The following is a 15748-nucleotide window of genomic DNA, read 5'->3' as shown; positions in this document are numbered from 1 at the left end:
GAGTTTCATTTATTCATATATATATATATATATATATATATATATATATATATATATATATGTATTGACCCCCTTCTTCAAATTAGATCTTTCAGATGCGGGATGAACTCCTACCACCAGATCGTATGCGAGCAATTCAAGAGAAATTGGCGACATTCTTCCTTGACCACGTGATCGCTGAAGACGGAGAATACCATGTGGAGCTTGACTTCGTATATAATTAGGAGATTATATTGTAAGAGATAATTATTGTATATACGTAGCCGGTAGTGTCGGATAGATATACGAGAACTTGTTGTTCGACCAAATCTCTCGGAGAAGGAGAGGTGGTCGATATCACTTCTCTCTGTATGCATATATGTTCATGACGATCTTCTGTTTCCTTCATTTGCTTACTAGCTAGCTAGCGTGTCTAGTCCTCTCTATACGTATGTATAGTACGTAGCGTCGACCAATCACGGACATAAAAGAGGACACTTCTCTCTATTAATTAGCTAGCTAACACAATATATGAAACACTTAATTTAACCCCCCAAAACCCCCAACACCCCCTCCTTTAAAAAAACAAAAACCCCAGACACAGAAATGCTGACGCATGGATGCCTATTGGTCCCGGTTGGTGCCACCAATCGGGACGAAAGGCCCTCTTGCCTGGGCTCGGCGCACAGGCCACGTGGAGGCCCATCTGTCCCGGTTCTGGATTGAACCGGGACTAAAGGGCCAGGGCATTAGTAACGACCCTTTAGTCCCGGTTTAGGAACCGGGACAAAAGGCCCTTACCAACCAGGACAAATGGGCCGTTTTCTACTAGTGAAGACATGCACGAATAACAACTATACTATAATCACGAATAATTCAAGAGCAGAAAACGAGTCGAGAGGAAAAAAAATAATGTCAGTGATTGGTAAACTTAACAAAAGCAATTCCAACACAGCTAGAGGGACATAGCCAGCTTAGATTAGTAAACTGAAAATGAACCGGGCATTACCTCTGGCTCCATTTTGGAGATGCAAGCAGCAACAGAAGCCCAAGGCAGCAGGTGAAGGTCATATTCTTTGGCAGCACTAGTTGAAAAAAAACCTATTTTACTTAATGCAGATGCCGATCCCTGTATAATAAAATAGGTATGGCTCTTTTTCTCAAACTTGTTTCCCAGGAATGCCATCAATACATAATCCATAGAAAAGGAATCTATACTCTGCTCAACGGATTCCGCAGAAGTGCCAGAGAAGCTGACTAGAGCTTGGTGATGCCATGGCAATTTGTCATCATGTGAGCGCCACGGGGAAGAACCGACATATTTGGAAGGTAAGCGCCACGGGAATCAAACATTACGACATATTTGCCGCTCACGAACACGAATGCTAGCAAGTCATTGAGTTGAAACCAACGCTGCACAAACATAAACCATGGGTTACTAACTTACTATGGGAGTGAGTGCATGAGCATCGATAAAATAGTTGAAACAACAAGCTCCAGAAGCTTTACAGATAAAAGCTTACTAACCTCATGGCCCTGAGTTGTAGAACTAAAACAATAGGAGTAGATATTATCGTGCCTCTGTGCTTCAGATAGAAATTCAGATATAGGAAAATGAGCAACAACAAGTGCAGAACTCAAACTGAACTTGATCACAGAACAAAGGGCCTTACTTGTACAGGGGCATCGACACACTATCCATACTAAGAATATTGAAACATTCACTTACAAACATGAGTGATCGCGCTTATCAAACAGATTGGGTCATGGCATGGCATCAGTCAGAAGTCAGAACACAAAACAGCAGCAGCAGCATTCATAGGTGCCAACACCAATAGAGAAAATAAGCACGCACTGGCACTGGTTCAATTCCAGTAGTAGGGAAGCCCAGATTGATTGCAACTGGCAGCTCAAAGCAGAGCTCGGCAGCGACTACTGAATACTGATAGAGAGAGTGACAGACATAGAGCGTACATACCCGAAGCGCCCCGGTCTTCCAGGCCTGGGACTGGGAGGCCTTGTTGCTGCCGCCGATGCAGGGGATGCTGGCGAAGCTGTCGTCGGTGAATGTGGGCGGGGCCCTGCCAGCCACGGGGCGAGCAGCTGGATGAGCTCCCGCAGCGCGGCGAGGCCCCGCGCCCCGGCGTTCTGGATGAGCTCCCGCAGCTCCAGCTCGGTGGTGCCCCCCTCCGGGTAGTTGGCCAGCACCCGCTCCCAGAAGTCCTCCGGGCATTGGCGCGCTAGGGTTTGGGGGTTGGGTTGGTCTTTGGCCGGTGTGCGCCGACGGTGCTTGGTGTCGCCGGCCTTTGTTTTTCTTTTCTTTTCTTTTTTCTAAATTTTTAGCGCCTTTCATCTTCTTCTTTTGGAGTGGAAGCAAGAAAGAGGCTCTACTCGCTGACAAGTGGGACCCGCGTGCCGGCGAAATGGTTTTCCTCCATTTTGTTTTTACCAACACAGGTCCTAGACTCCTCGGTCAAGACACGAAGAAATATTTATGCTAGTAGTTTATAAGAATGATATCCCCTAAAAAAATCAGTTTATAAGAATTGGCCACGTGAGTGATCCATTCTGGCGATAGCACGGTAAACCCAACCTTATCCCCCCTCGCTATTCCCCGAGCCCACCCCATTATGTCAGGATGTGTTTGATAGGCTGCATTAGGTCCAGCCATGCTCGCGTGGGATGAATTCGACCCATTCGGTTGCTTGGGTTGTATGTGTTCCCTAGCTCGCACGAACCTCGAAGCACCTCTAGGCCTGGCTCTGGAGGAACGGCCGACTCGGCCGTTTTTGGCGAGCCAGACTCGCTCAAGTCATGCGTGGCGAGCGCCTGCACGCTCGGGGAAGCGCGGGAGACGACGCGACATCTCATAACTACCCACACTCCCTCCCGTCACCTCCATCGCCTGTTCACATGCACTCTCTCTCTCCCCTCACCGTCCGTTCGGTTTCTCCAATGGCAACGTCGTCGTCTCGCCGTGCCCCACCAACTCCCGTCATCGCCGGCAGCAATCCCATCCAGGAGAGATGGATTGCCGCCCTCTTCACCTTCGGGCGGGATCTCGTCACGGCTATCCGTGCGCTGCCGCCGTTCTGCACCATGCTGCCGCCCCGGGCCAATGCAGCGCCACCGCCGTTCGCTCTGGCTCCACCATCGGTAGCGGACCTCGTCATCTTGGGCTCAACGACGCATGACAAGAATTCAATCCCCGCAGCCTTCGTCCTTTGTTGGCCGATCTTATGGGGGTATTTTTACCACCATTGAGGGCTTTCTCATCTGCGTCCGGTGCAAAGGGAGGGGCGGTCGAGGATGCCATGCTCATCTTCCAGCCGGCGCGCGACGAGGGAGAGGGTCACGACCCTTGGAATGGCCGGCTCTTCTTCAGCGACGGCGGGGGCACCCCTATTCCCGCCAGGGTTTTCTCCACGGCCGCGTATGTTCCACCGGAAACCCCCACCGTAAGCTCCTAATCTCCCCCTTTGCTGATGAGTTTGTAGTTAGGGTTCTTAGGGTAGTTCAGAAAGTGCTAGATTCAATCCTATTCGATCGGATTCGGTCCAAATCCACTACGTTTGGGTTGAATCAGAGTGCATGCTAGTCTTGCTAGTGCTTAGATGAGAATGCTTGTGGATGTTGGTAGTGCTTATGAGAATGCTTACGGATGTTGGTAGTGATTACGGTTGATTCGTTTGTTTTCCACATTTATCGTCCCTACAATGCTACTTAGGTGCTATTGTCGATGTTTTGCTGCTCTTCTTTTTTATGTTCTTGCTGTTCTTGCTGATGTTATGGATGTGCCTGCTGTTATTTTGGCTGTTGTAGCTGTGTAAGTATGTATGATGTTGTTAGGTTACGTGAATGCATGATCAACATACAACATTGCATGTGCATGCTAGTAGGACATATCTGAATGCCAAAAATAGTACTGATCATTTGTATGATCTGATAGCATGTGCATTTGGCATGATCTGATAGCACTGATCATTGGTAGCACTGATCAATGTTAGCATTGTTCATTGCTAGCAATGCTCAGTGTTGGCATAATGAACTGTCAATTTACTCGCCCACTTGTCCATGTGGTCTTGCATACTTCATAGTTGATTTTCTCTTTGCGGACATAGTTGGCATATGATGCTCTGCTTCTTTTTTAGTCATATATCGTTTGTAGCAGTTGTTATTGTAACCGTCCACTTGTTCCTTGCATATCTCCCATGAATCATAAAATCCTGGATTCCTCCCACCACATACCAGTTCCACTTCATCTACGAAGATAAATAAACAAGATAACAAGTCAAATTCATAGTTATCCAATCACATAGAGCAAAGTCACATCACAGTCTTCATAGCATCATAGACGATACAAATGACCACGTTGCAGTTCACTAGTAGTTCGGAAGTAAAAGTTTAGCTCCTTCGTAGCAACATAGAAATTAAGTTCACACGCATAGATCATATAGATCGCATAATGGTAGTGCACTAGTAGTTTAGAACTAAAAGTTCAGCTCCATCATGACTTCTCCTGGCCTTCCATCATCTTCTTGATCTCGGCTTGGGCGATCCTTGCAGCTTTGACGGTTACTCGCATACTCTTGGTGGCTGCTCGCGCACTCTCGGCAACTGTTCTTGCACTCTCGACATATGATGCGACGCTCTCGACATATGTTTGAGAGCTGTCGATAGCTGCTTGAGCTCTCTCGACATAGGCAAGCACGATCTCCGTCTACTAAGCCATCCTCGTGACGATGTCTACGACAATACGAGTTCCATCTACAAGTGTATGAGTCCTAACGAGGAATCTCGGTTTCTCCATCTAAATCGCATTAAGCAAGTTGATATTTAGAAAAGACATTTTTATGAAAGTAGATTTATGGCAACAAAAAAGATAAAACTCTTGACATTTATCCTTCGGGTAGACATTTCTCGCCCTTATGTTGGGTACTTCGACCGTCGGTTATGGTCGTTCTTTCCAGTGGCGGATCCAGGAATTCAAGTTTGGGTGTTCAAAAAAAAAATTTCACCCTAACATCGATATTTTTTGCCGTTTCAGCACTGTTAGCCTTCAAAAATTCGTTTGTTCTCTTTTACTAATTGAATCAATCAAAGTAGCAATGGATGTATCTCTGTAATCCAAACAGAAACTATACATGTACTCGTACATGTCAAGGGATGTAATTTCAGATTGGAAGTTTGGAGAGGATTCACCTTACGCTTGCAGATTGAAACTGTTGGCAGCTGGAGCAAGACCGAGACCTGCCCCGTGATGCCCTGCCCCACGTCAATGACATCGGCGGCGACCGCCGGTCATCCCCACAACCTGACCTTTATGTGTGGATTTGGACTGAAGCTGAGCAGAGTAGTCTCTCGTGCGTGAGGAGCTCTGGACGAAAGTTGCTAGTTGCTGATCGCTGCTGCGTAGTGGGCTATTAGCCTATTTTTCACGGGTGGGCTGCTGCGTAGGCTGCCAAGCATGTATGCTACTAATATTTTTTGCCACATACCTCTATATACGGATTTTTCGCAGAAAAATTTGGGTGTACATCTGTACACCCATGACCTGTACTGGATCCGCCCCTGGTTCTTTCCCTCTTGCTTTACCAAGGTCTTAGAGGAAGAAGAGGGAGAGGAATGAACCCCTACGACAACAGTCGGTTCATCTCTCAAGTGGTTGTATATATGGTGTACCCTTCATCTTCTCCTCGTGCCGTACCAAAGTCTAAGAGGAAGAGAGGAAGAAGGACGACTTCCTACAACAACAGTAGGTGTCCACCACCATAGAACAACTCGCATCTCACTTTGTGGATTAAGAGTGAGTGTTGTCCACCTGAAGGAAAATACAATTAAGTAGCTTGTTCATAAAAAAGTAATAAATTTACAGAAAAAATCGGCATGACCTTAGATGGAAATTGGACATATTGAGTGTCAGAAATTAATCGAAACAGAACTTAATCCACGTTTCGCGAAAACATTGGCACTCATTCTAAATACCCGCATCATGAAGTACATTGTACATAGTACTCTAGCACAAGCACTCAAATTTTAGGAATCTACTTACGAAGATTGAATGGTGCATCATATAACAAAATTTAACTACACTAACAAAATATTGCAGATGTACAAGTACAATAACGAGAACAACTAAAATCGGGCATGTACAGAGAGAAGGGAGGTGTGCCTACCCGGCCGGAGTCAAATGGTGGGCAGGATGAGACAGAGGACGATGGCAGAGGCGTTGGCGGATGGCGAGTTCAACGGACACGCATATGACGTTGGATGCAGAGGAAGGCGCGGGCGACGATGACGGGGAAGTAGTTGGAGGTAGCGTTGCACAGCGAGGCCGATAAATTTTGAGGCGGCGACGGAAGGCGCGGGTGACAGGGAAGATTGGATCCGCGGCGCCATTCGAGGCGGTGGACCGCGGCCTCGCCGGTGTCGACGGACAACGCCACGACGCTCGCGATGGAGGCGAAGCGAGGGAGACAGAGGGGAGAAAGAGATGTGTGTGAATGGATCTGACTGGCGGTGGGTGCTAGCGCGGTGGATAAGCTTATGTATACAGTGGCGGGCAGCAACAACGAAAGTGCCTGCCACAGCTATATATGCATGGTAGGTGGCAGCGTGACAAAACATAGTTGTGGAGGGCGCCGGCAAGAATCCGCCATTGTGAACTCTGATGAAATTTGAAATCGGTTGGCGCATGGGTATCCAAATATAGCTATGGCCGCCGTTCGTAAGCGCCCGCCACTGCTCGGCGTCAAAGTAGTGGCGAGCACATCTTCGTGCCAACCACTGATGCTTTTCACTAATGGAGAAATTAGAAACGTATGACTGTGGCGGGTCCTCGGAAATGCTGGCCACTGTTACGTGTTCAGCAGAGGCGAGCGGTTCTTAGCACCTGCCATTGCTAGTTTTCCAGAATAGCTGTGACGGGTGCCTTGGCTCGCCCGCCACTCATTTGGGTTCATCTACCATTTCATTATGAAGATTACATTGATCCATCCATCAACTCAAGCCACGGTGGGCGCAGGCATTGTGTGCGCTGCTATGCTACACTACTATCTGAAAACAACACCACAAAGATGAGAAAATTGGATATCTGCCACTTTAAACATTGGGCTTCGTAAAAATGCCACTCTCAAGATGGGTTTCTCAAAAATGCCACCCAGCTCATGGACAACTTGATTACCATGAGTAGGGGGGGGGGGGGGGGGGGGGATGGCATGGTAATCAAGTTGTCCATGAGTAGGGTGGCATTTTTTCGAAACCCATCTTGAGAGCGGCATTTTTACGAAGCCTGATGTTTAAAGTGGTAAATATGCAATTTTCTCAGCTAGGCCAAGCCTCAAACATATTTTCTATGCGATTGTAAATGGCTTTGCGCTTGGTACGGTAGAGCTCTCCCGCCTTAACTACAGAGCGATTAGCTTGATCCCGAAAGTCAAAGGGGCGGATAATTTTAAGCTCTTTAGGCCTATCACACTCATCAACGTTCCGTTCAAGATTTGTGCTAAAGCATACGCCACTCGGTTGGCACCTTTAGCCCAACGGGTGATCCTTAAGAGCCAAACAGCTTTCCTTAAGGGGCGCAACATCTTGGAGGGTCCAATTGTGCTGCTTGAGATTGTCTATGAGCTTAAACGCACCAAGGGCAAAGGGGTGCTGCTCAAATTAGACTTCGGAAAAGCATATGACCACGTGAATTGGGAGTTCGTGCGGGAAGTCCTCCTCAAAAAGGCTTTAGAGGCGGGTTTCGTCCGCCGGATCATGCACCTCATCAGTAGTGGTCAGACGGCGGTCACGATTAATGGTGTGATGGGTAAGTTCTTCCGCAACAAAAGGGGATTACGTCAAGGGGACCCGAGCTCGCCGCTTAATTTCAATTTTGTTGCGGACGCCTTGGCAGCAATGTTCAATAAGGCGAGAACAGCGGGGCACATCAAAGGGTTGGTGGCGCACCTTATACCGGGTGGGGTGACCCATTTGCAATACAAGATGACACAATGGTACTATTCGAGCCTGATGAACATAGTATCGCCTCGGTCAAGCTGTTACTAATCGCTTTTGAGCTTCTCTCATGACTAAAAATCAACTTTCTGAAAAGTGAGTTATAACCATAGGGATGGACCATAATGCGAGTACTCGAGTGGCTAACCTTCTTAATTGCAAGCTTGGGAGCTTCCCGATTAAGTACTTAGGGCTTCCGATTTCCCACATGAAACTTTCGATTTCCGAATGGGAGCCCCTTTACGGCAAGGTAGCAAATAGGGTTAGCCCGTGGCGGGCAGATTTATGTCTTCAACAGCAAGGCTTATCCTCACAAACACAAGCCTATCTTCCCTTCCATTGTTTACCATGGGCATGTTTCTTTTGGCCTATGGGGTACACGCCAAATTCTACACGCCCAGGTCCAAGTTCTTTTGGGAAGGAACTGGACTGAAAAAGAAATACCACCTAGTCAAATGGGCAGCGGTGTTTAGGCCAAAATAATACGGAGGGATGGGGATCACCAACTCGATCCAAGCTGATGAATGTGGCCCTGCTCACTAAGTGGTGGTGGCGCCTGGCCCAAAGGGAGTCCGGGCTATGGGCGGACATTCTCAGGGCTAAATACTTCTCGGACGGGAATGTTTTCCAAGCAAAACCCTCAGGCTCGGCATTCTGGAACGGGATCCAAGCGGTATGCCCGGGGTTCTTGGTAGGGGCCTGTTTCGATGTCCAGAATGGGATGTCGGCTTGGTTTCGGCTTGATACTTGGATTGAGGATGGCCCGCTTTTGCAGGCATACCTGGTGCTTTTCCAACTTGCCACAGACACAAACCTACTGGTGGGAGCGACGCTTAGGTCGTCCCCTCTGTCGGTACACTTCATGCGGCCCCTGTCACCTGAAGACTCTGTCGGCTGGGAAGAGCTTTTGGGGAAAATTAGCAAAGTGGGATGGGGGCTAACCGCTTCTAAGCAATTCTCTGTAAAATCCCTGTACTCCAAGCTTTTGGAAGGGAATACTTTGGACATGGCAAAGGGTTTGTGGAAGGCAGGAATCCCACTCAAGATCTAAATTTTCATGTGGCAAATGTTTAAAAACAGATTACCGACGGCTATCAATGTGGCCAAGTGTAATGGACCGTCCAATGGGTCCTGCGCCATGTGTGGAGCCCAGGAGGACGCGGATCATGTTTTTTTTTTCCGGTGCGCGCTTGCACCTTTTGCTTGGAGCGCGGTTAGGGAAGCCTTCCAGCAAAACTGGAACCCAACCTCAAGTATGGAGTTACTGACCATCCTGCGAGCTCGGCACAGATCGAACGCACGAGTAGTTTGGCGTTGCGTAGGGACGCTGTTATGGTCCATTTGGACGATCAGGAACAAAATTACTATGGAAAAAATCCCGGCTCACCCTTCTGATGTTCTATTCAAATGTCATCTCTTCTTGCAAATGTGGATACCGCTGGGGAAGCAGCGCGATGCTGAGCGCATGAGGGAAACGATGGTGAAGATAAGCGGAATTCAGACGGTCGTGAGACAACCAGTTTAGACGTCTTCACCACCTTTTGCAAGGAGCAGGAAGAAGGCGTGATCTTTTAGTTTTTGCCTAGCCTTTGCAGCCTCTTCCTCCTAGCTGTGTTCTGTAACCATGACTTTGCCACTTGTGCCGGTTACTCATTTGGTCTACTTTGGTTGTAAGGATTTGTATGATGTGGATGCTGCCTAGTGGCTTCATTAAATTATTAAATTAAAGTCGGACGCTCCTAGCGTCTTCATTCCAAAAAAAGGATGGTGCTCATGCACTAGTGCAATTAAATTCTAAGCAAATGGGTTAAACCCCCTTTAACTGATACGGTTTTGAACCGTCTCCTATCCCACACGTGACTCCAGAACCATTTGCGATGCATAAAACATCCTAAATGTTAGATCTATCGCATGCTCTATGTTGTCACACAACGTTTGCGATGTGATCGACATCAGAGACGATTACTCGACATGGAACATGTGCGAAAAGATGTGTACCACAAACATTTAATCTACCACGCCATTTGCGATGCATCCCATATCACACGTGTTCACGATATATACTTCCTTATATAAAAGGCACCACGGAAAATATCATATGACCACGAGTACAGTGACTCGGACTCTGATTTAGCAAACTCATATACCCCAAAAGAATAAATAAAATCCATATAATGAAAAAACAAGGAAAGGAAAGGATACCGTAGAAACAGTATATCTGCATCTTGTGGTTGGGGCAGAACAGCTCTTGTTTTATTTCTTCAGTTTTTTTATTTTCAAGTATAAGCCCCCCGACACAGGATCATTGGAGTGGTGAACTAGGTCAGCAAAAAGTCATTCAATCTTGTTATTTTCAGCATGGTGTCCCTCTCGTACTCTGATTTTGTTGCTTAATGTCATTATGTGCATGTATATAATGTTATTTTCAACCAAGGAGCACATCAAATGCCAAGCGAATTTGTCAAGCAAGTTACTCATGTGTATTTATAGTTTTTATTTCTGTTTGTTTCTCACCATTTAGCAAATAAACATTGCTCTCAGCCTCTTTTTTATGGTATCTAAACAGTTAATGGCAATGATAGATTCTTTCCCCAAAAAATGGCATTCATTTTCTCTCCAATCCCCTGTGTGGTAAGGAATTTCACCTCTAAACCTATCTTTTATGTGCACTACTCCAACTAGACTAAAATAAACGTCCTCATCTCTACCTGGTTGGGAAAATTAGAAACAGCAGTTGTCTTCTTTTGTTTCTCCCTTGGTCTCAGGGGTTGCTTTTATAAATTCTGCAGTCCATAAAGCACAACAATCCAGATGTGCATGTGGATGGACATAAGTACGGACAAGGAACACGATGTGAGCGTGCGTGTGGTAGATATTGGGGATTGGTTAAATTTGTTAGGTGTACTCAACAGGTCAAAACAAAAATTGTTTGTCCCCTCAAAAAAATATTTGTTTGTGCATGGAAAATACTATGCCCAAGGATGTCAGTTTTTGAACATAATTTGGGTGTTTTTTCTTTTTTTGAAAGCGGGTGTTTTTTCTTTTTTTTGAAAGCGGGTGTTTTATCTTTTGACATATTGTGTTATTTTCAAATCAACCTTTTTTTTAAACGAGATTACCTGTTTTTCACATGGCCCTTGCTGTGCGGCAGAGGAGTGGTGTGGCGTTACCATGCAAACGGTTCAAGAGCAGCTGTAATCCGGTTGCAGGATTCACCCTTCAATGAAAACCCGGCGTGTTAGTAAGGCCAAACCCAGCAGGACCCAAGAGGTGCGGTATAAACCCCAGGATGTGAGGGAACATATCAGCCGGTTTTTCTTTGAATGGATATAAAACCAGGGCTGCAAACGTGTCATTGTAGATTGGACCAATAAAACAACCTCGACCAAGATCAAAAGCAGTCAAATTATTATCAGACACTCCCAATAAATATTATTGATAACCAAATGACCGACTATTGAGCTAGCTATTCATATCAAATTATCACGTGAGCTCTCGACTGACGCGATCAACTAGGAGGGCCCGCCGTAGAAAAACTTGCCATTGATCGATCACAGGAATCGCGGAGTATGGGTCCGGCAAAGTGAGATACGCGGGCTAAGTTGTCAGGAAAGAGAGAAAGTTGCCCGTTCTCATGAAAAATCTGGATGTTGCTAAATGACGCCGTCGTGGCCATGGCCATGGTGTCATTGGTCGGGAGGTAGCCACTGCCCATTGGAGGCAGATATGTGGTGCGGCCTGCCGCAATACCACCGACATCAATTGTGGTCGCCCGATCTGCCAAGCCACCGGTGAACAACGACTTGGGAAAACGGCCAATCAATGTAGGTTCATGCTGGTTAAGCCCGCAATGTAGTAGCCAGTCTCCCGATGCACCGTCCTGTAATATCACGTCATGGTTAAGTCCATGTAGAACATAAATTTATAAATAGGTAACACTACAATTATTCTATTTATGATTGATCTACGTACATCAAGTTATTTTGGTGACCCTTGTTGATGTATAGATGCATTGCCTAGTCTTTTTCATTAGATGTCTTTTAGTTGCATTGGCTAGAGCATGCACTTCTATAACCATTACCTTGATGAGTTTGATTGTAAGGCTTTGCCTGATTCCGCTGGACTGGGAGACGGGGTCAATGATGTCACCAAGAACTAAGGGCGCGCCAGCCTCAGGCTGGAAACCTACCAGATAATTGGTGTTGATGCAGGTCGTTTTTCTATAACCATCATTCTGTATAAGGAGTATCATCAAATATTGCTCGTACATATACATAACAGTTTGTCTAATTCACATCTAGATGTTTTTTAAGGATGTCACATCTAACCTCTCACAAATATATAATGAAGCAATAAGAAACAAAAAAAACTAGGACAAAAAATACAGACCACAACAGTGTGAAAATCAGTTTAGATGTGACATAACTATGTCGCATCTAGATGTGTCCTAGACAGACCCAATTAGAAAACATCAATAATGTCGGATTTAATCATCTTTGTAATGAATTAAATAAAGAAGACTCGTTTATATGCATTTCGTTGTTGAACTTCTAAATAATAGTGCTGGTCTGCATTCGAAAAAGCAGCACCGGTAGCACGGCCATCATAGAAAATAAGCCATATGACGACTCGCTCAGCAGCTTTGGCGGAACAAGCGCCACAATTTATAAGGTTGCTTGGGTTCGGTTCATTGGAGGCATGCAATGCATGCTATATATGATGAAGATGTATTCGTATATGTGATTGCCTTCTATACAAGGCAGTTTATATATATTTTGATATCTGACTTTCTACTTTCCAATCCGCACTAACTATTACGGAGGGAGTAGATGGGAATATTTTGATATAATCCCATTTCTACGGTATCTTCTCCTTTCCATATTTAATCATTATAAGGATTTTCTTTTGGGTATATCACTTTACTCGCCGTCATATGATATTTTCCGCTGTGCCTTCTATGCAAGGCAGTATATATATCTTGAACCCGTGAGATATGGGTTGCATCACAAAGGGTGTGGTAGATTAAATGTTTTCGCACACATTCAATGTCGACTAATCATCTATGATGTCGATCACATCGTAAACTTGTGTCACAACATAGCGCATGCGATAGAGCTATCATCCAACACAATTTGGGATGTTTTATGTATCGCAAATGCTCCAGGATCCACGTGTGGGATAGGATGGGGGCATCACATACAAATGCTTTTGTCAACACATCTACATCGTCAAGCCCTATCACACACAGTTATCTTGCATTGTGTGAGATGGACCCCGCCCCCTTCACACACCTTCGCAAGGCAATGGTTCAAAACTGTATCAGTGAAAATGGGTTTAAACCGTTTGCTTAGGACATAATTTCACTAGTGCATGACCAACCTTGCGGTGTTCCCTTCAAGGAGTAGTGTAGCATAGCAGCGCAAACAATGCCCGTGCCCACGGCAGATTGAGTTGAGGGATGGATCAATGTAACCAGTGTTTCATAATTAAATGGTAGACTACAACAAATATTTTTATTCTTTTCAAATTTAGGCGACCAAATCATGATTATTCATACCCAAATGATAGATTGTTGAGGTGGCTATTCATGACGAATAGACCAAATCTATCAAGCGGTCAACTGGAAGGGTCCGCCATAGAAGAACTTGCCATTGATCACGGAACTGACGGAGTATGTGTCTGCGCTAGTCATATACGCGGACAAGTTGGGGGACAAGAGTGAAGCTTGCCCGTTCTGATCAATAATCTGGATGTTGCTGAAAGACGCCGCCATGGCCGTGGACATGGCTTTGTCCGTTGGGAGGTAGCCACTGCCCATTGGAACCAAATCTCTAGTGCGAGAGGCCACCACGCCGCCAATATGTATATGGGTCGCCCGATCTGCCAAGCCACCAGGGAACAACGACTTGGGATAACGACCGATCAGCGTAGGCTCACGTTGGTTAAGCCCACAATGCACCATCCAGTCTCCCGACGCACCATCCTACAATATCATATCATATAATTAAGCTATTGCATGACACAAATTTATAATTTGGTAACATTATTTTTATATTTTTCCTGCTTGGATCTGTATATGTACACTAAGCTATTTTGTTGACAGGTACCTTGAGGAGTTTGATTGTGATGGTTTGCTTGGTTCCGTTAGGGCTGGAGAGGGGTTCGATGATGTCGCCAAGAACTAAGGCCGCGCCAGCCTCAGGCTGGAAACCTACTGCACATTTGGTGTTGCCACAACGCGTTTGGAACCCATCAGTCTGCATGCAACAAACAAAAACAGGAATATTACTATTACATGTGCACTAACCAAGAAGGAAAAGGAGACCGCACATACTTACCGTCCAAACAGCACCTAAATGAGTGCGTGAATCACCACCGTACAAGTGTGGGTAAACCTAGCCAGTAGAAATTCAAGTTAGGTGGCTACATATGTAAGAGTATTGTAAGATCTGCATTGTATTGATTCATGTACCTCCGAGCCGATTTTGATGACGTTCTGATCGGCTGCACCGTCTTCTCCACTAGAGATATGGACACCAGCCGAACTGTACTGATTGCTGCTTAGCGACAACGCGTAGACATCCATGGTCACGCTGACTCCATAGTAACCAGCCGATTCTCCCGCTTGCAACCGGTGATAAGCAAACTATACGTGATCCATGCATTCCAAACGACAGTGCTTTTTTAGTAATATTAGCATATCACTGCTCGTAATATTTCAAGTTAAGTACACCCTCGACCCATATTACTTGCCGCTCAAATAAATGTATCTAGACGTATGCATCATTTTGAGCGAGAAGTAACATGCATCGGAGGAAGTTATAATTCAATGGACGCCAATTAAGCTTACATGAAAGGGAGAACAGTAATCATGACGTGTATTAATTAAATAAGATAACGAGACTCGTATATACATACGGAGTAGGTTATAAAGGAATCATATTTACTCGCATCCGCCAATCGTCCTTGAAGCAATCCGGGTGTTTGAATAAAAATATTTGTGTCGTTGTTGAACTTGTGAATAAAAAATAAGGTAAAGTTAGTGGCCTATTAATTAAAATAGTACAGTACTAGCTTAGCTATTACGACACGTATGGTACGCACATACCTGTTGGCTTGTTGGGTCGAGTCCATTGGCTCCACAGACGAAAGGCAGCACCAGCACGGCGACGATAGAAAAGTATGCCATGGCGACTCGCTCGGCAGCTATGTTGAGTTCTGCTGTCATTGGCAGAGCAAGCCCCACAATTTATAGGGGTGTTTGATTTTGGTTCAAATTAGGCATGCACTGCACGATATAATGGAGATGGATTCGTATATGCGACTGTCCTTCTATAAAAGGCAGTTTCTATATTGTGATATCTGGCCTTCTATTTTCGAACCATTAGAGTTACTACTTGGAAATATATTTCGATTTTGATTCTGATTGAGTCCGTCTATATCGTGCACTTTCTATATTTCGAACCATGTATATAGGCTTTGGTGCGATTAGAGTTCTATAAAAGGCAGTTTCTATATTGTGATATCTGGCCTTCTATTTTCGAACCATTAGCAAAAGAGCCCGTCTGAAAGATGCATGCAACCATATTATTAATTATTCACAAAGATCATACAAGGTGATACATCAATAAGCCTGAAGCCACCATCTTGGCAACGCTGTTGCTACTCCTGTCCCGTTGATAAACGTGTGCCGAATGTCCAGGCCTAATACCAAACAAACATCGCACCAAAGCCTATATATATCTGCATGGTGTTCCAACAAAAATTT

At 45.4% G+C, this 15748-nt stretch overlaps 1 protein-coding gene and 1 pseudogene across 1 annotated transcript; both read right to left on the bottom strand.

Moving 5' to 3' along the window:
• Window positions 1-11492: 11492 nt before the first annotated feature.
• Window positions 11493-12256, bottom strand: LOC147987598 (uncharacterized; annotated as a pseudogene).
• Window positions 12257-13588: 1332 nt separating this feature from the next.
• On the bottom strand, window positions 13589-15169 carry LOC147987597 (uncharacterized). Its single transcript, XM_087542445.1, has 5 exons — window positions 15089-15169; window positions 14453-14626; window positions 14319-14375; window positions 14088-14237; window positions 13589-13963 (listed from the first exon to the last, which is right to left on the bottom strand). The coding sequence occupies exons 1-5, from the start codon at window positions 15167-15169 to the stop codon at window positions 13589-13591; spliced, it is 837 nt and encodes a 278-aa protein (XP_087398571.1).
• Between the last annotated feature and the right edge of the window lie 579 nt (window positions 15170-15748).

Source organism: Triticum urartu, chromosome 2A (genome assembly GCF_056163025.1).
Source record: "Triticum urartu cultivar PI428250 chromosome 2A, HENAU_Tu73, whole genome shotgun sequence".
NCBI classification, from domain to species: Eukaryota; Viridiplantae; Streptophyta; class Magnoliopsida; order Poales; family Poaceae; genus Triticum; species Triticum urartu.
The sequence above is the reverse complement of the archived record's forward strand: the minus strand, read 5'-3'. Positions and strand labels throughout refer to the sequence as shown.